Source organism: Urocitellus parryii, chromosome 5 (genome assembly GCF_045843805.1).
Source record: "Urocitellus parryii isolate mUroPar1 chromosome 5, mUroPar1.hap1, whole genome shotgun sequence".
NCBI lineage: Eukaryota > Metazoa > Chordata > Mammalia > Rodentia > Sciuridae > Urocitellus > Urocitellus parryii.
Window position 1 is genome coordinate 8,045,084 of NC_135535.1, and position 26,718 is coordinate 8,071,801.

The 26,718-nt window shown below is 37.0% G+C and overlaps 1 protein-coding gene across 1 annotated transcript in view; it reads left to right on the plus strand.

Annotated features, from left to right (window-relative positions):
• Nucleotides 1–881: 881 nt before the first annotated feature.
• Slc25a17 (solute carrier family 25 member 17) overlaps nt 882–26,718 on the plus strand; it is a 52,589-nt gene continuing 26,752 nt past the window's right edge. Inside the window, exon 1 of the mRNA XM_026405933.2 lies at nt 882–1,051. Within this exon, the coding sequence (XP_026261718.1) occupies nt 998–1,051 (54 nt within the window). The 5' untranslated portion in view covers nt 882–997. The remainder of the gene's footprint in view (nt 1,052–26,718) is intronic.

The following is a 26,718-nucleotide window of genomic DNA, read 5'->3' on the forward strand; positions in this document are numbered from 1 at the left end:
CTTTACATAGAGACAGGTGACAATGATAAGAAGGTAAAGCAGTTGCCTTCCTGAAACTGTTTTAAAATATGACTAAGGTTAAAGGTTGAATGTTTATTTCATCCCATGTTGTTAATATCATTTTCTAACATGGAAACCAACATTTTCTGTATTTTATAAGATATGTCCACATAAATTAGCTTTTGTAATACAAGTTGGATTGGTGTTATCATTGTCATTTCTCAAAGGAGGAAACCACAAAGTGAAATGACTTTCATAGTCGCCATTTAGTATGAGGCTCCCACCTGCAACTGGTAATTTGGGTCTTCTGAAGCTAAAATTGTTTTCCCCTCCCCAGGGATTTTCGGAAGGGAAAATCTTGCCTAATCAACATCTGTTTCCTCTTGGTCGAAAAAGTAACCTTCAAAATTGAAGAGACAGGCTGGTGTGTTGCTCAGTGGTAGAACACCTGTCTAGCATGCACCAGGTCCTGGGTTCAATCCCCAGCGCCAAAAGGTGTTATATTTCAGAGAGGGAAGACTGGAGTCCAACTGAGTCCCCTCATCTGTTGTCACCAACATGTCTTTTGGAGGTGAGTAGGGAAAAGAGGCCATTGGAATTTCTGAGGTTCCCCAATGTTGTGGCTGTAGGCTGACGCGCGATTGGCTAGGTCCCGGAATGCGAGAGAACTCCGGCCAGACCCAGGTGCCTGGGCACTTGAGACTACTGGTATCCACCAGCTTGGTGCTTTGAGCCCCGGCGCCCACGAGTACCGCGCTGCCCCGCCCCGCGCGAGCCCGGCGGCCAATCAACGCTCGGGGGCGTTCTCAGACCTGATTTTTCCCGCCCCGGGAGGCTGCTCTCACGGGCGACTGCAGGCTCCCAGCGACCCGGAAGTGATTCTGAGAAGGTGGACTTTGCGACGCCCACGCCCCCAGTCCCCGGCACTCCTTTCCTAACTCCGCTGACTGCGGCGTTTGAGGGGAAAGTGTAGCTAGGTCTACCTGAAGCCGTACCAATGTCCTCGGTGCTGTCCTACGAAAGCCTGGTGCACGCCGTGGCCGGAGCCGTGGTGAGGCGGGGTCTCCGCGCCCAGGCCGCAGCGGGGTGGCTGACTTCCCGGGACCGTTCCCTGGAGGAGGCTGGGGGGATGGGAAGAGAGGGAGGTCGGGTGGGTTTGTCTTGCCTGTGGGATGGAGAGGAACGGGTCACAGGCGGCGAGTTAGTTGCAGGGAGAAGTTGGGGTGAGGGCCGGCGCTCACCCGGCCTCGGTCCCTGGGACACGACGTGGAGAAACGACAGCGTGGCCGCACGAGCCTGGAGGGGGTCAGGAGGAAGGCGGTGCCGTGTTCTTTGCGCGTCATCCCCCTGCTGCATCCCCCCCCCCCCCGTGGGCCAGTCGAGAACCTGGGTGTGGAACTGGGTTGCTTGATCCTCAGCTTGATCCTCTGCAGCCTGTCTTCACACACTTGACGAGCTGCGGTACCTGGTAGGGGGTCTCTGACCGGCATTATGGGCAGGAAAAGGTGGGTCTTTAAAAACAGGATCCACCACAAGTGTGGTTACTGCGAGGCAGGCGCTTGGCTCCTGGACCTGTGGATGTCTAGGTCCATTCGACACCCGTCCCTTTTCTTTGAAACTTTCCATTCTAGACTTGAATACGTTTCTCTTCTGATTCTTCTTCTGAAGTTCAAGACTGGCCTTGAACTCCTTCCCCTTTCTCTTATCCTTCACTAGTTGTCACCACACACTATTAGAACACCTGTGATTTCAGGGAACATCACTGAATCCTTTCCTTTTAGTCCTCAAAATGTTCACTCATAGCTCATGTTCTGTGTAGACTAATCTGAGTTGAACGCCAACTCCATATTTGTTAGCTAAGTGACATGTAAACCTTACTTTTCTTGTGTGTGTGTATTTGGCTGGGGATTGAAACCTGGGTCTCATGCATCTCGTGCGTGGTAAAGCAAGTGCATTACCACTAGCCCTTTCTATTTTGTTTTGAGACAAGTTCTTGAACCTGATGATCCTCCTGTGTCACCTTCCCAGGTAGCTGGGATTACACCTGTGCACTACCATGCCAGGCGCACTTTCTTGATCTGAAAGTGGGAGAAATGATAGCTAGTTCACAGAGTTGTTTTGAGAATTAGGTGAACAGTATTTCATTAAAATGTCTTATTCTGGATTCTTTGGATTCAACCAGAAGAGCCATGGAAGCATGCTTGACATGCTTCTGCATGGAGTCCTGTGTCTGGTACGGAGGGAATAAAAATGCAAATAGATTTCAGAGGACCAAATTATGTGACTTCAAGTGGGAGAGCTGCTGTTGAACCTGTAATTTACATTTTAAACATGATCACTCTGGCTGCTCTGTTGAGAGAGTCTAAGGGAGTGAGTTACAATTATTAGGCAAGAGATATTGGTGGCATGGACTAGGATGGTAACAATGGAGAGGGTGAGAAGTAATCATTAACCTGGAATATGTTTATAAGATAACCAGAATGAAACTGGATTGACTCCAAGAATTTTGGGTTTAAGCATCTGGAAGGATGATGTTCCTGTTTATTGAGATGGCAAAAGCTATAAAGGAACAGGTTTGGAGGAATAGATAAGCATTGTTTTAATTTTGGGTTAATTAAGTTTGAAATACCTATCTAAAATTTCTTTTATTTTTTGTTTATTCATTTATCATCTTGACTCTCCCACTGGAACACACACTTCATCTTCATAATGAAAGGGACTTAGTTCTCCACTGTATTCCTAGCACCTGGAAAGCTGTAAAGGAACAGGTTTGGGGGAATAGAAATTAAATGATTAACTCACCCAGGAGTGAGTGTAGAATAAGAAAAAAATCTCAATGACTAAGCCATGAAGCAGACAAACATGAAGAGGTTGGGGAAATATGACTGCACCAGCAAAGGAGACTTAAGGAAATGCCAGAACAGTGAGAGGAAAACTGAGAGTCCTGTGGTCTGAAAGGCTTATGAAGAGTGAGGAAGAAAGGTGTATGCAAACTAGGTCAGACACTGCTGATGGGTCAAGTAAGGCAAGGACTGAGAATTAACTATTGGATTTATTGTGATAAATTCGGTGGTTAATTGAGAACACCAACTTCAGTGGAGTGATGGGCTGAATAGTTGGAGTACAACTCGGAGAGAAAGGGAAAATGGGTAATGCTTGTTTTCTTTTCCCTTTCTCATTTAGTGCCATTCATTCAACAATTTTATTGAATGCATTCCATGTGTCATGCACTGTTCTAGGTGCTAGGAATACAGTGTAGAACTAAGTCCCTTTCATTATGAAGATGAAGTATATGTTCCAGTGGGAGAGTCAAGACAATAAATGAATAAACAAAAAATAAAAGAAATTTTAGATAGTAAGTGCTATAAAACAAATAGGGTTGGCAAACTTTTTTTTATAAGTAGGCAAATATAGTAGGCATTGTGTATGGTGTATATTGTCTCTGTCATAGCTACTCATTGCCATGGTAGTGTGAAAGCATCCATAGACAATAAGTAAATGAAAGGGTAGAGCTGTGTTCCCATAAAACCCTTTTTGCAAAATTAGGCAGTGGATTGGATTTGGCCTACAGACCATAGTTTTCTGAGCCTTGCTATAGGGCATGACTAAAGATAGAGATATCTCTATTTAATCCTGAAGGGTATTTTTATTTCTCATTGCTTATTTTTCTCTTGTTAAAGTACTTGAAATTATTCACCCTGAATTGGCTGTGTTACCTAATGTACATGCTTTCATAATAATAATTTTTTCTCTTGCTCCCTCTCAAGAAAGTACTGTTTCTAGTACATATCTGAGTGAAAAATTGCTTTAGATTTTTCTTTATTTCTTTGAAATATCATGCTGAACACTTATTATGAGACTTTTAGAAAACTTCTGTATTAAACTTCTGTATTAAAATCATACAACATGAACCCTATTTTCATCTGGCTGTTACAAAAGCTAAAATATCACCATGAAAATGTAACTAGAGCTGATGGAAAAAAAGCATTGTTTTTAATGATATAGTATCATGATGATGGCTGATGTTTGTTTAAATCTCCTAAGCATAATGCTCAACCAAGGCTTGGAGATGATCATGGAGGATTAGTTTAGCAGAGCTGGTTAAAAGCACTTGAGTGCCTTTCTTGAGTTAGTCAGCCCGGGTTAGAATCCTGTCTGTGCCTCTCACTAAGTTGTCTTGGTATAAACTCCTGGGCTGCCTGGAGTAATTGCTTCTACCCAAAGGGTTGTTGGATCACTGTTTAAGATGTTGATTCACAACTTTGGCATTGACTTTTCAGGCTTATTTGTTAAGTTCCTTCCAAGTACTATACTTTTTTACTATGAAGTATGTGCTGTTATACAAATGTACAATATGGTAGGGGAGAGGGGTGCTGTGCTGGGGATCAAATCCAGGGTCTGGCACATACTGAGTAACTATTCTACCACAGAGTTATGCTCCCAGCATCAGTATACACACGTATTTTAAAAATCAAAATAAATTCTGGTTTTGAGTGTTTTGTGGCACTCCTTTGGAATTTGCAGGTAATCTTGAATATCCCAGAGCAAGAGTCATATTGTTACAGGAAAATGCCCTGTCTTCAGTAGATGTCTTATGTGATGCAATCAGTTGGTGCTTACCATGGAGCCATATCCCAGCCCTTCTTTTATTTTTTTATTTTGAAACAGGGTCTTGCTAAATTGCAATCGAAGTTGCTGAAGCTGACTTTGAACTCATAATCATCCTACCTCAGCCTCCCAAGCCACCATGATTACTGGTGTGCACCATCATACCCAACTGTAAACCTTCTTCTTTTTTTAATATTTATTTTTTAGTTGTAGTTGGGCACGATATCTTTATTTTATTTATTTATTTTTATGTGGTGCTGAGGATCAAACCCAGTGCCTCATGCATGCTAGGCGAGCGCACTACACTTGAGCCTTATCCCCAGCCCTTGAATTTTTTAAGAATCTTTATTCAATTACATGCAATTCTTTTAAAATATAAATTATGCCATTCATGATGGTATATGCCTGTAATCCCAGCTACTCGAAAGGCTGAGATAGGAGGATCACAAGTTCAAGGCCAGCCTTGGCAATTTAGCAAGACCCTATCTCGAAATAAAAAATATAAAGTGCTGAAGATGCAACTCAGTAAAGTACCCCTGGGTTTAATCCTCAGTACCTCAAATAAATAAATAAATTAAAATACGCACACGTACACACACACACAAATTACAAAGTCAGGCGTTTTGCCACACACCTGTAGTTCCAGCTGTTCTGGAGGCTGAGGCAGGATGGTTGCTTGAGCCCAGGAGTTCAAGGTCAGCTATTCTGGAGGCTGAGGCAGGATGGTTGCTTGAGCCCAGGAGTTCAAGGTCTATGGATGCTTTCACACTACCATGGCAATGAGTAGCTATGACAGAAACAATATACACCAAACACAATGCCTACAATATTTGCATACTTATAAAAAAAGGTTTGCCAACCCTATTTGTTTTATAGCACTTACTATCTAAAATTTCTTTTATTTTTTGTTTATTCATTTATTGTCTTGACTCTCCCACTAAGTCTAAGCAATAGCAAGACTGATCCACTCTCAAAAAATAAGTAAATAGATAGATAGATAAAACAATCAAATAAGATACCAAGAAGATTTAAATAAGACAGGGGGCTGGGATTGTGACACAGTGGTAGTTTTGCTCACCTAACACATGTGAGCACCACATAAAAAAATAAATAAAATAAATGTATTATGTCCATCTACTTAAATTCTTAAAAAAAAAAAAAGAGTGGGGGAACAAAAGAAGTTCCCTGAAAATTACTGATTAATCATAGCATTACAACTCCAGTCTGTTTTAATGTTTAAACTACCTAGATAATTCCAAAAATAGCACTTTTCTAATTCTAGATTAAGAAAATCTCTTTTACTTACAAATGTACATTTCTACAGATAAAATCAAAGAAAATCTAATGAGAACCGAAAACATAAACTTACAATATAATTACACTTGAATTTTTTTTTTTTTTAAAGAGAGAGTGAGAGAGAATTTTTATTATTTATTTTTTAGTTCTCGGCGGACACAACATCTTTGTTGGTATGTGGTGCTGAGGATCGAACCCGGGCCGCACGCATGCCAGGCGAGCGCGCTACCGCTTGAGCCACATCCCCAGCCCTACACTTGAATTTTTGAGAATTTTTTACATATTAGGCCACTGATTGCTATGCAAAGGAGTCTGGGTTGAAGTTGATCAGATATAGTGTCAAAATGTGGCTGTATCTTCCTCACTCCCTATTCTTTATGTTTATATACAGATAAAAATTTATGAATAGATCTCTTGTTTATGTATTGGCATAGAGTTTCGTATCCCGAGTTGTTTGGTGTTTGTTCTGGATTTTAAAGTGTATTCCATGTGTATCAATTAGTGTTCTCTTGTTACAAGCTGGAGATAACACAGACTTAAACAAAAATGAGACTTATTGCAAGGCTCTTTGGGAGCTCCCTGAATCAGTGGGGAGGCTTAAGAACTTGGAATAGAAAAGAACCAACTAGTTTCAGGAAGATTTCTGAAATAATCTCTGATTCTAACAGGCTCCAAAAAGATTTCTGAAACTCCCTGGAGATTCTCCATTGGATACCACTGCTGCAGTTGATGGCATCTGTCCCTGTTCCTTCTGCCCATACAACATTCTGCTCAAAATTCAAGATTCTGGGGGTTGGGGATGTGGCTCAAGCTGTAGCGCGCTCGCCTGGTATGTGTGCGACCCGGGTTCGATCCTCAGCACCACATACAAACAAAGATGTTGTGTCCGCCGAGAACTAAAAAAAACAATAAATAAATAAATATTAAAAATTAAAAAAAAAAAAAATTCAAGATTCTGGGACAGTCTATTAGCAGTGCTTAGGGTCATGTGCCCAACCCTTGATCTGTAATTCTCCAAAAGAAAACCAGTATGTCATGTCCTTAGGAAAAGAATGATGCTGTGTGACCAGAACATCTGATATTTACTATATCATGTCATTAAAAAGTCTTCAAATGTCGGGGCTGGGGTTGTGGCTCAGCAGTAGAGCACTTGCCTAACACGGGCGGAGTGCTAGGTTCAATCCTCAGCACCACATAAAAATAAAATAAAAGGTATTGTGTACAATTAAAACAAAAAAGTCTTCAAATGTCATTTTAAATATATTTTAATATCTCACGGGTATTTCATTGTTTTTTTATGTGCATTTGCATACTTGCAGCTTGTCACTGTGGTAAACATTTTGTGTGATGTCAGTATAGCCTCCCACACCCCCTTATGAACAAACTTTAGGAGTGGTCAATAAAATGTCTTCTCTGATTTCATTTGTTGAGTCATAAATTAGAGATAAAAACCTGTATTTTTCAGCTTTGAAGAGGTAGCTCAGTTGGTAGAGTGCTTGCCTAATATTTGCAGAGCCCTGGTTCCATCTCCAGTACCACAAACACACACACAATGTGCTATTTTCAATTCAGTTAATTTGGATTCTAATCTGTAACATGCCAATAGTCTACCAGGGAGCCAGGCATGATGGCACATGTCTATAATCCCAGAGGTTTGGGAGACTGAGGCAGGAGGATTGCAGATTCAAGGCTAGCCTCAGCAACTTAGTGAAAATAAAAAAGTAAAAAGAGCTGAGGATGTGGCTCAGTGGTTAAGTGCCTCTGGCTTCAATCCTTAGTACAAAAAAAAAAAAAAAAAAAGAGTGGGGGCTGGGGGTGTAATTAGAAACAATTTTTATTGTTTTTACTTTCTATTCCTGGATTACTGTTCCCTCCTCCCATTTAGGCTTTCAATAATTGTGATAGAATCATTATATAGTTTTTAGTCTTTAGTATTTTAATTGCTTTACATTACCCACCATCCATAACATTGATTTCTTAAATACCTTTTTAGTGCTTGGCAGGCAGTGTAGCTCAGTGGTAGAATGCTTGCCTGGCATGCCCCAGATCTTGAGTTCCATTCCTAGCACCACAAAACTTTTTAGAGAGAGAATTTTAATATCTATTTTTTAGTTGTCGGCAGACACAACATCTTTGTTTGTATGTGGTGCTGAGGATCGAACCCGTGCGGCATGCATGCCAGGCAAGTGCGCTACCACTTGAGCCACATGCCCAGCCCCAAATCTTTTTTTTTCTTTCTTTCTTTTTTGTAACCAGGGCCATTTCAATTTAGTTCTTTTAAGTTAAATGTTCTTACGTAGTCATTATTGGAATTCCTTTTCTAACTTTATTTTGCTTCTTTTTATGCCTGAGTCAGAAAAAGAATAAATGAAAGTATCTTATATCATAATACATACAGTATTCAGTAAATTTGGGTTTTTTTTTTTTGTTTTTGTTTTTAAGAAACAAATGTGTGGTGGCTGAAAAGGAGTTTTGGCATGAAATCTTAACTATCTTAGATAATTTATATTTTCTTTCTGAACTTCAGTTTATCAAGCTATAAAACAGGACAGTAATGCTCCAACTACTTGGTTGTCATGAGAAGTTACTTCCTAGAATATTATAGTAAAATTATAAATATTCATTCCTGGTTTAGGTTTGTCTTTACAAATGAAGTATTTGTGCCCATTTTTAATTCAGTAGTGGTATTAGTATGTGTAAGGCCCTTGGTTTGATCTCCAGCACCAAAGAAACAAAGAAAGTCAATGAAACTGAAATGTTCTTTTCTCATATGGCTAGCTCTACCCATTCCCTTCCTTCATAGCAGATGATCTACATCTTTTAGTCTCTAGATACATAGAGGCTACTCAGGATGAACTTTCTCACTTTTTCATTTTTTCTAATTACAGAATCAACTGCAGTTGTACCCATAGTTCAAAACAGACTTATCTAGTCGCTGTTCCTCTGATCTTGGTCTTCCCTTTCATGTCACCCCCAGTTATTTTCAGGATTTTGCTCTATTATTTCATCTCCTTCCAATAGCTTTAACCTTTGCTCAGTTTTATCCTATTAGAAAACTATACCAATCTGGTCCAGAGACTGCCTTCTTCAGCCACTGCTTATTCCCCTTCCCTTTATGCCAAGATTATTTCAAAAAAAAATTCTGTATTCTCTTCCTCTCTTCTACATCATATGACCACTGAAACTATTCTTCCAGAGACATCCCTAACTTTCTAATGGTTCATCTATTTACTGTTCTGTATTCTCATTTGATTAGACTTCTTCATAGTATTTTACACCTGCCTGAAGAGCAGTTGTTCTTTATTTTTTACTAAATAACCATTGTACTTTTGGGAGGAAGTTTAGAAATCATTACTAATTTTAGGTCCCTAAAATTAACTTTGTGTCCTAGTACAAGAAGATACTAAGACATTTAAGGACCAAAATTTGTGGGAATGCCTACTGTATGCCTGATATGATGCTAGTTGTTTTCCATAAATTTAGTTACAGCTTCTAGTGACTTTGGCAGGTGTTGGTTCTGAATGTGCAAATGAGGAAATTGAAACATGGAGATCTGAAAGTTACTTTTTTTTTTTTTTTTAGTTGTAGATGGACACAATCCCTTTATTTTATTTACTTATATGTGGTGCTGAGGATGGAACCCAGTGCCTCACACATGTCAGGCAAGCGCTCCACTACTGAGCTATAACTCCATCATTGAGCTACAGCTCCACCCCTGCAAGTTACTTCTTTTTTAAAAAATATATTTTTTTAAAGATAGATACGATATCTTTATTTTTATGTGGTGCTGAGGATCAAACCCAGTGCCTCATTTGTGCGAGGCAAGCGCTCTATCACTGAGCTATAACCCCAGCTTCTGAAAATTACTTCTTATATGTATTGTAGCTTATATATACACCTTATTTTATAGCTTAGACTTAAATTCAAACATTCATACTCTTTCCATTAAATACTCAGGTATGTGTCTAATTAGGCCTGTCTTTTTTCTTTGGTTGGAGATTAAACCCAGTGCCTTGTGTGTGCTTTGTACCAACCAGTAAGCTATACTTTCAGCCCTCCATTAGGTTTTTTGTTTGACTTATATATCTGTCTATATATGTTAGATGAACTAGAATGATTGTTATATCAAAGAAAAGACCTATATTAATTCTGATTAGGTGGATAACTTGTGTTTCAATATGAAAGCCATAATAAATGGCTTTCAGTCTTTAGAATTTTATTAGCTCAATATCTATCACAAAAAACTAATCTTAGTTGTTTTCTTTCTAAATTAGTGTTTCTGTCCAATAATGCCATGTACTTCATCAAGAGATACTGCCCACTGATTTTAACAGTGCTGCTGTAACATGATCATCTTTGGACTCCTCTGGATATTGACTTTGGAACTAGCATTGCTTTTTTACAATTTTTCATTCTTCTAAGATGGATTAGCATTTTGGAAATGATCAAATTTGGTGACTTGGTTGATAATGCCAACAAAACATCATCGTTCTGTTCTTAAAAAGCACGATGATATGTTTCTGCATTTTTATGTGTGTCTCTGTCTGTTCCTATAAAGTTGCACGTGCTTGGGGGCCAAGTCTTGACCAGGTTAACTCCTTGTGATTTGTGTTGGCCAAATTAAGAAGTATACTTTGGACTTTTGGTGCCCTTTTACAGGAAAGACAAAGCCCTCAAAATGAATAAACCATCTGTGTATGTAACCCGAAATGTACATGATGATACATTCTTAAGGAATACAAGTGCTGACTATGAAATTGTTTATAAAAGAGCCAAAAATCCTCAGGTATTTAGGCTGAAAATAATTTCTGTGACTTTTACTTTCCTGTTTTACTCCAGCTATGTTCTGTCTCTTAGGTTGCTATCTCATGTTGCCACCTACTAAAGGTTTTTTTGTTGTTGTTTTTTCTTTTTTCCTATCATACATTCATTGTTTGAGGTGCCTGTTATATAATAAGGAAGGAAAACTGAATAGAGTACAAAGTGGTATAATACACTTTTCTGTACAGGACACATGATACTTTTTGAACTCAGATGAGAAAGCGGCTAATTCATTATCATTTCAATTTCACTGTATCTGAGATGGATCCAGTAATTTGCTAAAGCTAGGAACCTTGTTGGACTTTGTTATTTCTATAAATGGTATCCTCACTCCTGTATTTCTCCCTTCTTCCTTATAGTCTATAATAAATCAGCAAATCTTATTGGTTTTCCCTTTTACAGATCTTCTAATGGATATCTTTTCTCCATTTTTCTAGTCATTATTCAAACTCATTCAGAACCCTATTATTTCAAATCAGATGTACTTTGCTAAAGAATTGTTTGTATTTTGTTCAGATTGTTCAAGTTAAAAGCTCTTGAGGTTACTTAGATGTCCCTCTGAGAGGTCTTTGGTCTCTTTTTATCAGATATGTGTATACAAAGGACCTAAACTTCCCTCCCTGATTTTATCATTTTCCAAATTTTCATATCCAAGGTGAAATGGTAGCTTTTATTTTATGTTGATTTTGATTTGGTTTTATTTAGGACTGTTTGTTACTCTGCTAAATTTTTTACATTTTTTTTTCAGAGGCAGAGAGATTAAGTTAGAAACATGTTTTGTTTTGTTTTTTGCTCATTCATTAAATATCTGGGAAACCTACAAGAGTAGTGTTAGATCCTCTGAGGTATTAGATTCAAAATGTGAATGTGTCACCATCCTACCCATATAAAATTTTCCATAAAATAACAAACTAGAATAAACAGCAAAGAAATAAACAAATTCACAAATAATTTAAATATTTATTAGCTAAAACTAAGTTTATTGTTTATAATAGGATTTCTGCTTCTAATTAAGATGCTAATCAAACCTAAGAATTTCCCTTTATCATAATTATTTTTAAAAATCATATAAAATAATAAAAAAGCAATAGCATCTTAATAAGATGACAGGGATGTAGGGGACTCTGAGACTATGGGCAGGTACAGCAGCTTTTGCCCTGTAGGAATTATTTTATCATTTATTATTAAAATAATTAAAATTATAATTAAAATTAAAATAAATAAAATTATTAAAATAATTACCAATTATTATTAAAATAATTACCATTTATTAATAATTACCATTTATTATTAAAATAATTACCAATTTTTAAAAACATGAGGTTTAGATTTGTACCTAAACATTAGGTTTAGATTTGTACCTTCTAGAGGAAAGAAGAGAAAGTGACTGGTCTGTCCAAGGTAAGAAGTCTGGTAGGGAACTTTTCAATTAATTTGGAATCCCAAAGGAAAATGCTATAAAAGAGAAGGAGGTGGGGCTGGGAGTGTGGCTCAGTGGTAGAACACTTGCCTAGCATGTGTGAAGCACTGAGTTCGATCCTCAGCACCACATAAAAATGAATAAAATAAAATAAAGGTATTGTATCCATGTATAATTTTTTTTTAAAAAAAAAGTGAGTGGGAAATAATCTTGCTCCTTTCCAAGGAAATCACCTCTGACATTTTGAAATCACAAACCTTCCCTCAAGTTGTAGCCCAAATTCTCACTACATAAATAATTTGAAAAACTAATTAAGCAAATAATTTAACTTAGAGTGATTCCATATTAATGGTGCCTCAGAGTTCTTAGTAGAAAGCAATACAGTTCCTCCAGAAATACATATCTTTTTTTAAAAAAATTATTTTTTAGCTGTAGGTGTACAGAATACCTTTATTTTATTATTTAATGTGGTGCTGATGATCGAACCCAGTGCCCCAGGCATACTAGGCAAGCGCTCTGTCACTGAGCTACAGCTCCAGCCCCAAATACATATCTTTAAGAGCTCCGATAGATGTCCAAAAAATACAGTTCTAAGGGAAATGAGCAACTCAGTCCAAACCTAACTAAACTCAGTAAAATATCATGTTATGACTGAAAACAGTAGATAGCAGCAGCAGTACTGCATGGAATCAGAAAATGGAATCAATAACTTATGCATGGGGCTGGGGATGTGGCTCAAGCGGTAGCACGCTCGCCTGGCATGCGTGCGGCCCGGGTTCGATCCTCAGCACCACATACCAACAAAGATGTTGTGTCCACTGAGAACTAAAAAATAAATATTAAAAAAAATTCTAAAAAAAAAAATAACTTATGCATTGATATCATGGGAATACTGAACACTGAATTAAACAAAAATCATAACTGTGTTAGAAGGATGGAAAGAGAAAACAGAATGTGGTATTAGAGAGCTGAATTCTCATTCCCTGTAATAGAATGTAAATAATGTCTAAAACTGGATCAAAAGATATCAATATATTATTTAATTATAAGTGTAAATTCTGAAGTGAACAGCTTAAAAGAACTAAATTCCCTCCGTGGAGGAAGATTGGGTAGAATGGAGCAATGTGGGTCAAAAATTATATTTTATCATTTATATCACATGAATTTTTAAACATTTGCTTTGCTCAAGTAAAGATTCAAACATTTACGTAACTGTGCATTTATGATAACTGTTGAAGCTGAGGGACAGATTCAGATTTAAGCAAAGGTTTATCAGCATATTAGACACAGCTAAAGGTAGAATTAATGAATTAAAAGACTGGCATTTGATTTTCAAATGCAGTGATTGTAGTCAGAAAACCATGGGACTGGGGCTGTAGCTCAGTGATAGAGCACTTGCTTAACATGGTGAAGCCCTGGGTACTGTCCTCAGCACTGCATAAAAATAAATAAATAAAATAAAGGTATTGTGTCCATTTACAACTTAATAAAAAGGAAAAAAAGAAAACCATGGAATGTTCTTTTCATGTTACTGAGAGAAAATAACTTTCTATCTAGAATGTGTTATCTAATGAAAATCTTTAAAACTTAGGTGAAATAGAGGCATTTAAGACCATCAAAACCAGTTTGCCACTAGGAAGAAATTCTAAAGAAAGATAGGTTGAATATCCCTCATCCATAAAATCTGAAATGTTCCAGAATCTAAAACTTTTTGAGCACCAGCATGTCATCACAAATGGAAGACTGCACACCTAACCTCATGTGATGGGTCACAGTTGAAACAAAGGTTCACTAACAATATTGTATAAAGTTACCTTCAGGCTGCATATGTAAAGTATATAGATGAATTTCATGTTTAGAATTGCCTCTCATCTCAAGATATCTCATTTTGTATATGCAGATATTTAGAAATCTGAAACACTTCTGATTTCAACACTTCTGATTTCTTTGGAAAGGTGATACTATTCTTCCCCTAGAAGGAAAGTGATCCCATATGGAAGATAGGAAACAGAAGAAGGAATTAAGAGTCTAGAAAGTAGTAAATATTGTAAATATGTGGCTGTTTCCTGGGCAAACATAAACTATAAAAATATTGTTTGTGGTCATTAAAAAGTAAAGAGGGCTGGGGAAGTAGTTTAGTGATGGAGCACTTGCCTAGCATGCACAAGGCCCTGGGTTCCATCCCCAGCACAGCAAAAAAGAAAATAAAAAAGTTAGAATTAAAATACATGGCAATAGTAGCATGAAGTTTGAAGGGAGTAAATAGTATTAAGTTTGTGTCATTTGGGATGAGGGCAAATATACTGAATATTTTTAATTGGTAAGTTTATTTATTAATAAACTATGTTTATTTCAGAGGTAAAAATTAATAAGGAAAAAACCTTCTAATCAAGTAAGAAAGTAGGAAAGAATAGAAAAAGAACCATAGACGATGTATGACAAATAACACAAATTAAGATGACAGCTGTAATTTCAAACAAATGTTAATGAACTAAGTACTTCCTGCAAAAGAGAATATATTAGTCTGACTTTTGAAATGGGAAACTGCTATTTACAAAAGACATCTAAAAGATAAGAATACAGGGCTGGGGATGTGGCTTAGCAGTAGAGCACCTTCCTAGCATGTATACAGGCCTGGGTTCAATCCCCAGTACCAGGGGGGAAAAAGTGTTAAAAGATAAGGATCCAGAAGTTATAAGTGTCAGAAAAGGCATACTATGCTGATAAAACTTATATTTTATAGTAGTGTTATTATTGCAGATAAAGAAGATGACATAGAGAGTGAGTCTCAGTACATTAGGAAAATAAACCAATTTAAAATTTATATCCATCTGATAACAGACTCAAAATATCTAAAGCAAGAATTAATAAAACGTGAGAAATATACCAACCCATCATCAAAGTAGAAGATTTTAATATGGCTTTTTCAATAATCCATAGAACAGTGTAGGGAAGGGAACCAACAAGAAAATAGAGGACTGAATAATGCATGTAACAAATTTGACCTTATGGAGCATAGTATACTGTTTCCATAAATTTTTATTATTTTTTAATACCTTTATTTATTTATTTATGGTGCTATGAGGATCGAACCCAGGGCCTCTCATGTGCTAGGCGAGCGCTCTACTGCTGAGCCACAATCCCAGCCCCTGATTCCATAATTTGTGTCTATTATAAATTACGCTGCTATGAATATTGATATGGCTGTATTGCCATAGTCTGCTGAGTTTATTTCTTTTGGGTAAATACCAGCGGGGTAACTGGCTAATACAGTGGTTCCATTCTTAGTTTTTGGAGGAATTTCCATACTGCTTTCCAAGGTGATTGTACTAATCTGCAGTCCTACCACAGTATACTAGTATACCGTTCCCTAAATCCTTGTCAGCATTATATTATTGTGTTTTTGTTTTTGGTGTTTTTTTGTTTTGTTTTTGTTTGAGTTTTTTGTTTTGTTGTTGTTTGTTTGTTTGTTTTTGGTTTTTTTTGGTACCAGAGATTGAACCTGGGGCACTTAACCACTGAGCCACATCCCAAGTCTGTTTTATTTATTTTTTTATCTTGATACAGGGTCTTGCTAAGTTTCTTAAGCCCTCATCAAGTTGCTGAGGCTGGCTTTGAACTCACGATCCTCCTGTCTCAGCCTCCCAAATTGCTGGGATTACAGGCATGTGCCACTGTGCCCAGCTATTACTGTGTTCTTGATAATTGCCATTCTGACTGGAGTGAAAGGAAATCTTACTATTGTTTTGATTTGTATTTCCCTGTTAACTAGAGATGCTGAACATGTTTTAATATATTTCTTGGCCATTTGTGTTTCTTCTTTTGAGAAACATCTGTTTAGTTCTTTTGCATATGTATTGATCAATTTGTGAGGTTTTTTGGTGTTAAGTTTTTTTGAGTTCTTTGTATGTTTTTGATATTAATCCCCTGTCAGAGGAGCAACTGTCAAATATTTTATTATTCTGTAGGCTCTCCATGCTCTTAATCATTTCCTTAGCTGTGTAAAAGCTTTTTAACTTGATCACATCTCATTTAGTGATTCTTGGTTTTATTTCTTGAGGTTTAAGGGTTTAGTTAAGGAAGTCAGTAGCTGCATCTATATGATAGAATGTTGACCCTCTGTTTTCTTTTAACAGGTGTAAGGTTTCTGGTTAAATTCCTATGTCTTTGATCCATTTGATTTGACTTTTGTGCAGAGTGAAAGATGGGAATCTAATTTCATTCTTTTTCATATGGGTTTATTTTATTTTATTTTAGTTGTAGATGGACACAATACCTTTACTTTATTTATTTATTTATTTTTATATGGTACTGAAGATCAAACCCAGTGCCTCACATGTGCTAGGTAAGTGTTCTACCACTAAGCTATAACCTTAGCTCTGGATATCCAGTTTTTCCAGGACCATTTGTTAAAAAAGCTGTCTTTTCCCCAACATTTATTTCTGTTACCTTTGTCAAGTATCAGGTGGCTATAAATATATGGGTTTCCCTCTGTGTTTTCTATTTTATTCCATTGGTCTTCATGTCTATTTTGATACTAATACTATGCTGTTTTTGTTGCTATAGCTCTGTGCTATAATTTGAAGTTGGGTATTGTGATGCCTCCTGCATTGCTTTTCTTGCTCAGGATTTTTTTTGGGGGGGGGCTATTCTGGTTCTCTTATTCTTTCAAATGAATTTAAAGATTTTTTTCTAGTTCTGTTGAGGAATGTTATTGTTATTTTGATAGAGGTTGCATTGAATATGTATATTGCTTTTGGTAGTATGGGGCATTTTGACAATATTAATTCTGCCTTTCCAAGAACGTGGGAGGTTTTCTGGTCTTCCAAGTTCGTTTCAATTTCTTTCTTCAGTGTTTTCCAAAGTCATTTCAATTTCTTTCTTCAGTATTCTATAACTTTCATTATAGAGATCTTTTATTGCTATAGTTAGATTGATTCTCAAGTTTGGTTTTTTGTTTGTGTGCTTTTGTTTTTGTTTTTAGGTTATTGTGAAAGGGATAGTTTTCCTCATTTCTTTCTCAGCAGAATTGCTATTGAAGTATAGAAAAGCTGTTGACTTATGAGTGTTGATCTTGTATATCTTGTATCCTGCTGCTTTGCTAATTCACTTATCAGCTCTAGAAGTCTTCTGGTGGAATTTTTTTTTTTTGCATCTTTTAGATATAAGACCATATCATCAGCAATTATTATTATTTTTTTTAATACTGGGGTCTAGCTATATTGCTTAGGTTGACCTTGAACTCCTGGGCTCAACTGATCCTCCTACCTCATCTTTCCAGGTAGCTGCGTCTAGGTCACATGCTGCTATATTTGCTGGAAACACGCTTCTAAATAATATATGTGTTAGAGAAGAAATCATAATGGAAATAAGAAAATATTTAGGACTGAATAATACCATAGATAGAGCCTTTTTAGGCTCCAGAGGTAAGCAAAGGTAAAGTCAGAGGCTTTTGCTAAGTATATTAAGGTCCATTCTGGTGATCAGCTGAGGAAAGGAAGGAAAGAAACTTGAAGGATTGAACCCAGGGCCTGGTGTCTGCTAGGCAAGTACTCTAACACTGAGCTACAATCTCAACCCTTTAAAATTTTATGTGAGAGAGCATTTAGCTAAGTTGCCCAGGCTGGCTTTAAAATTGGGATTTTCCTGCCTCAGCCTTCTGAATAGCTAGGATTACAGGTGTATATCACCATGTCTAACCTGTGATTGTACTCTTAAATCGATTTACTCTCTATACTCTAACCATAGTAGCCTTTGAATTTCCAGAATGTTAACTCAGTTCCACTCTCACACTTGTTTCATCTTTTAGCATCCTATTAGATGTTCTTATCAATTACCTAGTCTTTCTGTTCTACTATGGTTGTTCAGTTCAATTCTGACACTACCTACCTAAAGTTAACCTCAGCTTCTGATGCTGAATATGCTAACTTTGAGTTGATGACAGTAGAATGGAAAACAAATGAGGAGAGAGAAGATACAGGCAAGGCTTTTTTTTTTTTAGTTCTGACCAAAGTGTCAGCATGGCTTTCCGAACAAAGGGAGGGGGCTGAGTTTGAGGAATGAAAATTGCCTTAAGATTTCTTTTTTGTGTGTGTGGTTCTGGGGATTGAGCCCAGGGGTACTTTGCCACTGAGCTGCGTCTGCAGCCCTTTTTTGTTCTTTTGATACAGGATCTCCCTATGTTGCTGAGGCTAGCCTCAAATCTGTGATCCTCCTGCCTCACCTTCTCAAGTTGCTCTGATTACAGGTACATTAATACCTGGCTTAGGTACATTTTAAAGGTGTGTCGTTCCCCCCCACCACCACCCCTATGAGAGCAGCAAACTTATCATCCTGGAGCCACGTAAGTTTTTAATATCAGGCCACGTTCTGTATAAGCATCTCTGTCTTGTGGTAGGTTTGAATTGCTATAACTGTTAAGAGAACACATAGGTGGGAAATGAGAGAGAACACAAATCATGGAAAGTATCATGTTCAGGGGTCTGGGAATTTGCCATTCTCAGGGCAAATTCAAAGTTTTTTCCTTTGTGTTGTTTGTCCTGGGAATGTCATGGTAAGAGCATTGTGGTCTCAGAAGGTAATAAGGTAGTTTAAGGGGTTAGGTAAGGCACACACCAAGTTTTTAATTCCTAACAAGCTATAAGTTAAGATGGGAGAGCAGAGGAAAAAAAATTATTCTATCCTTTAACGGATGTCAGGCCATTGAATTAAGGTCCAGAAGTACATTTATCTCTATGGTGGTCTCTGTCTCAATTCCACAAGTTAAGGGCCTAGTCCCACAAGACTCCCCAGTCCAGGAGCCAGTTACAAGTCCTGGGTCTCCCTTACTTCTTACTTAAAACTTTTGAATCAGGGGTTTCCATAACCCCCTCCTTGTGTTTGATAATTTGCTGGGATGGCTCATAAAAGACAGGAAAGTACTTTATTTATATTAACCAGTTGATAAGGATGTATAGGTTAAGGTCCCAAAGTGTCCTCAGCATGGGAGCTTCTGTCCCTTGAAGTTAGGAATGTTTTACCATCCTGAAATCCAAAACTTTTTTTTGGTATCAGGATTGAACCAGGGGCACTTTACCATTGAGCTACATCCCCGCCCTTTAAGGGTCTCCAAGTTGCTTAAGGCCAGCCTCAGCTTCCATCCTGCCTCAGCCTCTAGATCATTAGGATAATAGGCATACACTACCACACCCAGCTCTCTAAACCATTTTTAAGTATATTTTTTATTCTAAATTGACAGTTAGTAATTGTACATATTTGTGGATACAGTGTGACATTTCAGTACATGTATATAATGTGTAATAACCAGATAAGGATCTTTGGCAAATTTATTATCTCAGACATTCATCATTTGTGTCTCCAAATCCTTTTTTTGCTTTTATTTTATGTTTTGATATCAGGATTGAACCCAGGGGTGCTTTACCACTGAGCCATATCCCTGATCCTTTTTGATTTTCAGACAGGTCTCACTAAGTTGCCTAGGGTCTTGTTAAATTGCTGAAGCTGGCTTTGAACTCTAGATCCTACTGCCTTGGCCTCCCAAGCTGCTGGAATTATAGGCGGGCACCACCTGGCCGCATATAGGCATCTTTGGTTAAATTATTGGCCATTGGTGATTAATCAATCCTTGGCTCCTCTTCCCTCCTGGAGGTTGTGGAGTAAAACTGAAAGTTCCAACCTTCTTATCATGCCTTGGTCTTTCTGGTGACCAAGCTCAAGCTGTCTAGGGGACCACAGGCATCTGGTTAGCATATGAAAAGAAACTTAACACTTTGAAGATTCCAAGGAACTTAGATGTCCTTGTGTCTGGACCAAGGAACTAAGATGTGATATTTTTCTTTTCTTTAAGGTAAGTGCTCTACTACTGAGCCACATCCCCAGACCCTTGAGACTTTATTTATTATTTATAATACCTTGAGGTATTATATTTGTTATAATAACCAGTATTATAACAAAACATGCTCCCTCAGGAAAATTAATAAGGATTTTAACAAGGACCTCTGTGGGGGGAACTTAGGATAAAGACCAAATATATAGTTACTATATCACATTATCACATCTTCATTTAAAAAACTCTTATAATAAGGGCTGGAGTTGTGGCTCAGTGGTAGAACGCTTGCTGGCATGTGTGAGGCCCTAGGTTTGATCCTCAATACCACATATAAGTAAATTGATTAAATAAAGGTCCATCGAAAACTAAAAAAAGTTTTGGAAAAAAAAAACCCTAATAAATAATTGTCTCTAAGGTATTGATTAAAGGCTGTATTTATTCTTCTTATAAGTTATGTGCCTTTTAAAGAATTTTTCTGGAGAAGACATTGGAAAACTCAGGTAGTATGATGTCAACAGCTGTTTTATGTCACACTGATATAGTAAGATAAGATGAAAGGTGTATTAGCAGTGATTGCTAAAAAAAGCTAATAATTTTTTAAAGATAATGAAGTTTGTTAGTAATGATTTTTGTGTTTAATGGTATGTTTTCAGACTATTTGGTCAGAGGACACTTTTATATTCTTAAATTGCACACTCTAAAGAGCTTTTGTTTATGTGGCTATAACAATATTTATTAGATATTAAAGCTGAAATCATTGAAATATTTATTCATTAAAAATATTAAGCCTATTACATATTAACATATATTATATTTTTTAAACTATATTTTCCAAAAAATATTGAGAAAAGTGGCCTCATGTTATAGTTGCAAATATTGGACTTAATAGAAGATAGCTGAATCTTTTCATCTGGTTCTGTATTCAGTCTCTCATACAACACACATTGTTGTAACCTCTTGAAAATTTCATCTTATAGTAAGAGAATGAAAAAGAAAGGCGAATAGTTCTTCTTTCCTAATAATTCTTTTTTTTTCTTTTTTAGTATCAGGGATTGAACTCATAGGTGTTTATTCACTGAGCAACATCTTCATCCCTTGATATATTTTATATGGAGACAGGGTCTTGCTGAGTTGCTGAGGCTGGCTTTGAACTTGCCATCCTCCTGCCTCATCCTCCTTAGCTGCTGGGATTACAAGCGTGCGCCACCGTGCCTGGCCAAAATAACTCTTAATAAAAATAATTTTGATGCTGCAGAGTCCTGGAAAGGTCTTGGGGACATTCAGGGATCTCCTGAATATACTTTGAGAACATATAATATTAATATATCATATTAATATATTAATATTAATTTAAAATAATATTAATTAGTTAAATAATTATTATTATATTATTAATATATAATACTTTTGAGAATCCCTGGGATATATCAGTTCTCTTGTTCTGGTGTCTTTTTAAAAAATACTTACTTTTTGGGATAGGAATACATGGAGCACTTGCTTTAGAATATATGAGGCCCTGGGTTCAACCCCAGTATTGCCTCCTGCCCCCGAAAATTTTTAAGAAAATGTGTTACACATAACAAAATATTATTTAGTTTTAAAGAAGAATGAAATCTTGTACTTTTCAGAAAAATGTATGGAACTGTTGATCATTATGTTAACCAAAATAAACCAGACTTAGATGTGTATCTCATGTTTTTTGCTCATGTGAAATGTAGTTGCGGGGGAAAGGTGGGTACGAAGTAGAAGGGGGGCCATTAGGGAAGCAAAAGGGAACCTGAGGAAGGGAAGAATAAGAGTGTAATAGGACGTTTGTAATCAAAGTATTTTGTGTACATGTGTGAAATCATCACAATGAAACATTATTTTGTACAATTAATATGTGCCAATAATTCTAATTAAAAAAAAAACTCCCACCATGATTATTAGTCTATTTCACCTTTCAGTTTGGTCCATCCTTGTTTTATGTCTTTTTGTGCTGTTATTTGGTATATACAATTTTCTTTTTCTTTCTTTTTTTTTTTTTAGTTTTCGGTGGACACAACATCTTTATTTTATTTTTTATGTGGTGCTGAGGAGTGAACCCACCGCCCTGTGCATGCCAGGCGAGCGCTTTACTGCTTGAGCCACATCCCCAGCCCTGGTATATACAATTTTCTACAAATTAAATCTTTTTTTTTTTTTTTTTTTTTTAAGAGAGAGAGAATTTTTTTAATATTTATTTTTTAGTTCTCCGCGGACACAACATCTTTGTTTGTATGTGGTGCTGAGGATCGAACCCGGGCCACAGCCATGCCAGGCGAGCGCGCTACCGCTTGAGCCACATCCCCAGCCCAAATTAAATCTTTTTTTGATGCAAGAAGAGATTTTGCTGGGGCTGGGGATGTGGCTCAAGCGGTAGCGCGCTCGCCTGGCATGCGTGCGGCCCGGGTTCGATCCTCAGCACCACATACCAACAAAGATGTTGTGTCCGCCGAGAACTAAAATATAAATATTTTTTAAAAAATTATCTCTCTCTCTCTCTCTCTCTCTCTCCTCTGTCACTCTCTCTTTAAAAAAAAAAAGAGATTTTGCTTTTCTCCCATTTTAAAACTAAAACAAACACATGCTTTTTTTGTTAAAAAAATTATATAGAGATGCACTGCATAGGAAATGGATGTAGTTACTACTAGGGGGTTATTTCTATTTCGTTTTCCCGTTTTTTTTTGTTGTTGTTGTTGTTGTTGTTTTGTGTGTGTGTGTATGTGTGTGTTTATTTTGTATACTTTTATGAGTGGAAGAGAAGAGTGAAGTTAAAATTCATATGTCTCTTGGTTGAAGAAAGGTTGAGAACTGGAGTAGGACTAGAAGTACTAGAACTAGGTAGGAGTCAAGGAGAGCTTGGTTCTAACCCTGACTCCACCACTCTGGCTTTGGGCTGCCCACTACATGCCAGTCCTACTCTGCTCATTTCCCCCTGAAGGGACTCCACTGGTCCAAGTGCCAGTGCTGTGTTGCAATTAACTTATTCTCTCAATACAAACTGGTTAAATGTACAAGGAGGAGACAGAATGTTATAATTAAAGATATTTTTGGTAAATAGAAGGGTTTTAGAAATTATAATTATTGTCAGCAATAGAACTCCCACTCACATGGTTTGAATTCTGTGGGACTTAAAATTAAAAATTTATTTTACACCTCTCTGGCACAAGTGTTGAACATTGTGGTTATTATCTTAGACTTTTGTGCCTTCTAATTTTGTATGAGTGCTAACAGTCCTCAGGGGAAAAAACATTGAGTATTTATGTTAAGAGGAATTTAATTCAAATTCTGAAAAATCATGTGCTTATACAGCTTGGCATAAAACTCACATATGTATTAAATATTTTGCTTCAGGTAACAGCTGCTTATAAAAAGACATCTTTGTGTTTGCTTGGCTAAGAGACAAATATAGCAATTCTCTGATGTACAGATGCCCGTGTTTTAAAATTACTTTTAGGATTTGGAGTACATTTTGATAGATAGTCAAAATTGTTTATTTGAAGGGGTATATTTTCATACATTTCATTATTAACAAGTTCAGGACAAACACTACACTGGACTATATGTTTTGTCTTCAGAGTAGTCCACAAAAAATTTTTTCATTATTATTATTATTATTATTATTATTATTATTTCTCCTCCTCCTCCTCCTTCTTCTCCTTCTTCTTCTTCTCCTTCTCCTCCTCCTTCTTCTCCTTCCTCTCCTTCTCCTCCTTCTCCTCCTCCTTCTCCTCCTTCTCCTCCTCCTTCTCCTCCTTCTCCTCTTCCTCCTCCTCCTCCTCCTCCTCCCAGGGCCTTGTGCATGTGAGAAAGACACACACTACCAGCTGAGCTATATCCCCAGCCCTGTCTTTGGTAATTTTTTTTTCAAGGTTTACCGAAATTTTTTTTTAAATTTTATTCTAATTTGTTTTATATGGTAACAGAATGCATTACAATTCATATTACACATATAGAGCATAATTTTTCATATCTCTGGTTGTATACAAAGTATATTCATACCATTTGTGTCTTTATACATGTACTTAGGATAATGATGTCCATCTTATTCCACCATTTTTTCTACCCCTGTACCCTCTTCCTTCCCCTCCCACCCATTTGCCCTATTTAGAGTTTGTCTGATCTTCCCATGCTCCCCCCTCCCAACCCCACAATGAATCAGCCTCCTTTTATGGCATTTGGGTTTTTGGGATTAGCTAACTTCACCTAGCATTATATTCTCCATCTCCATTCATTTACCTGCAAATGCCATGATTTTTTCTCTTTTATTGCTGAGTAATATTCCATTGTGTATGTATACCACATTTTCTTTTTCCATTCATCTACTGAAGGGCATTTAGGTTGGTTCCACAGTTTAGCTATTGTGAATTGTGCTACAAATCAAAACTACTCTAAGATTTCATCTCACTCCAGTCAGAATGGCAGCTATAAGTATTGTTAATGATTGGGGAAAAGGCACACTCACACATTGCTGATGGGACTGCAAATTGGTGCAGCCCCTATGGAAAGCAGTATGGAGATTCCTTGGAAAATTGGAGATGGAACTACCATTTTACCCAGCTATCTCATTCCTTGGTGTATACCCAAAGGACTTAAAATTGCATACTACAGGGACACAGCCCCATCAATGTTTATAGCAGCACAATTCACAGTAGCTAAACTGTGGAACCAACCTAGATGCCCAACTTTGGTAATCTTTTAAAGTTTCACTTGCAGTAATGGTTAAGAGGGGCCTCAAACTTGCAAACCTTTTATCTCAGCCTCCTGAGCCTCTGAGATTACAGAAATGAGTCACCATGCCCAGTTTATTTCATTTTATTGATTTGAATTTTTGTATGCCAGTTTTCAAGGAGGTAAATAAACCAATAAGCTGACTGTTGACTTTTCTCGGTGTTTCACTAGGTATAGCTTCTAAGTTAGGAATTCTTTTTAAAGTTGGCAGAGAAGAGAAATGGAAGTGGCCAAATTATTTAAAAAGCTCTTTGTAGGCCTAGAGATGTCCTGTCCAGGCAGTGTACTGCATAATCATGCAGTACGACGAGACCAGGCATTCATCACACAGCTTTAAGAAATACTGTAAGGTTTCTCTGACTTCTGAGCCCCATTTTTCTTGAAAATTGCTTGTAAAGTGAGCAAAGATGCAGGAATCATGGATTTATAAATTTGAGGGGGCGGTCTATGTGGGCCATTGTTTCCTAAGACATTGAGTATCATCCAGTTATTACTAGAAAAAGACATTTATTTTGAAGTCATCAAAAAAGCATAAATAACTAAAAGTACAGTGAGTTAAATAAATGTTTAATTGAGAATCTATGATGTGCCAATATACAGAACAAATATTCTCACAATATAGAAGAGTTGTTAGATTTAACTGTAATATTAAGTGCTATAAGAGAGAACCTAGGGAGCTGAACAACCTTGTAGCCTGATGGGAAAGAGGAGGTAACATTTTATCTGAGTTTCATAGAATACTAATATAATAATAATAATATTATAATGTTTTCTCTTGTCAAGCAAGATGGCCTATTTTTTTTTGGTGGGGGCGTACTAGGGATTGAACCCAAGGGTTCTTAATCACTGAGCCACATCTCCAACCCTTTGTCTATTTCATTTAGAGACAGTGTCTCACTGAGTTGCTTAAGGCCTCACTAAATTGCTGAGGCTGGCCTTGAATTCTTGATCATCCTGCCTCGGCCTTCTGAGCTGCTGGGATTACAGACGTGCTCCACTGCACCTGGCCAAACTGACCTATTCGTCCAGCAAATTTTCACACTTATCTTTAAAGTTCACACAGTTTCTAGTTGCTATGATTAAAATATTACATGTAAATATTGTTAGATCACTGACCTAAAACTTGATTTTTTTTTAGTTACATTTTATTTATTCATTTTAGGTGGACACATTATTTTCTTTTTATGTGGTGCTGAGGATTGAACTAGTGCCTCATGCATGCTAGGCGAGCACTCTACCACTGAACCACAACCCCGACCCCCTAAAACTTGATTTTATGCCTGAGACTGTACACCAGTGGACTTGCATCTGGGTTGAAAACCAGAAATTGAACTGGAAGATTCATGTGTATAATTTCATCCCTAAATAGGTGCTTCTGATTTTTGTCTGTTTTAATGTCTTATGAATGGAAAGGTGGATAATTTGTGTTATTGCATTACCTTGGGCAAATTTATATATTGTATTTTATTTAAAATACCAACAAAGAAAAAACTATTTTGGGGTCTGTCCTTTCTTCCTTTCTTTCTTTTTTCAGTACTAGGAATTGAACCCAGGGCTTCGTAAGACTCTACCACTGAGCAATACTTCCAGCTCTTTTTATTTTGAGACAGGATTTCACTAAATTGCCCAGAATGACCTCACACTTGGAATCCTCCTGCCTTAGCTTCCTGAGTAGTTAAGGTTACAGGTGTATACCACGGAACCCAGCTCAAAACTCTAAAGAATAGTATGACTCTTAAATGCCTTTTTACTTTATGGTGAATATATTGATTAAGCACAGAAAATAGAAGTGTGTATCTATTTAACTACTGAATATTTCAGCTTTGGAGGGCATAAGAGAGTGCTCATGGTATCAGCAACTAACCTACAAAAGATTTAAAATTCATTTACCACTTACTACATTTTCTTTTTAAGTATCAGAGAGATAAATGAGATCTTGTCTGGAAAATTAAATTATATTGTTTAAGCATAAAACAGTAGAAATTTAAAATTA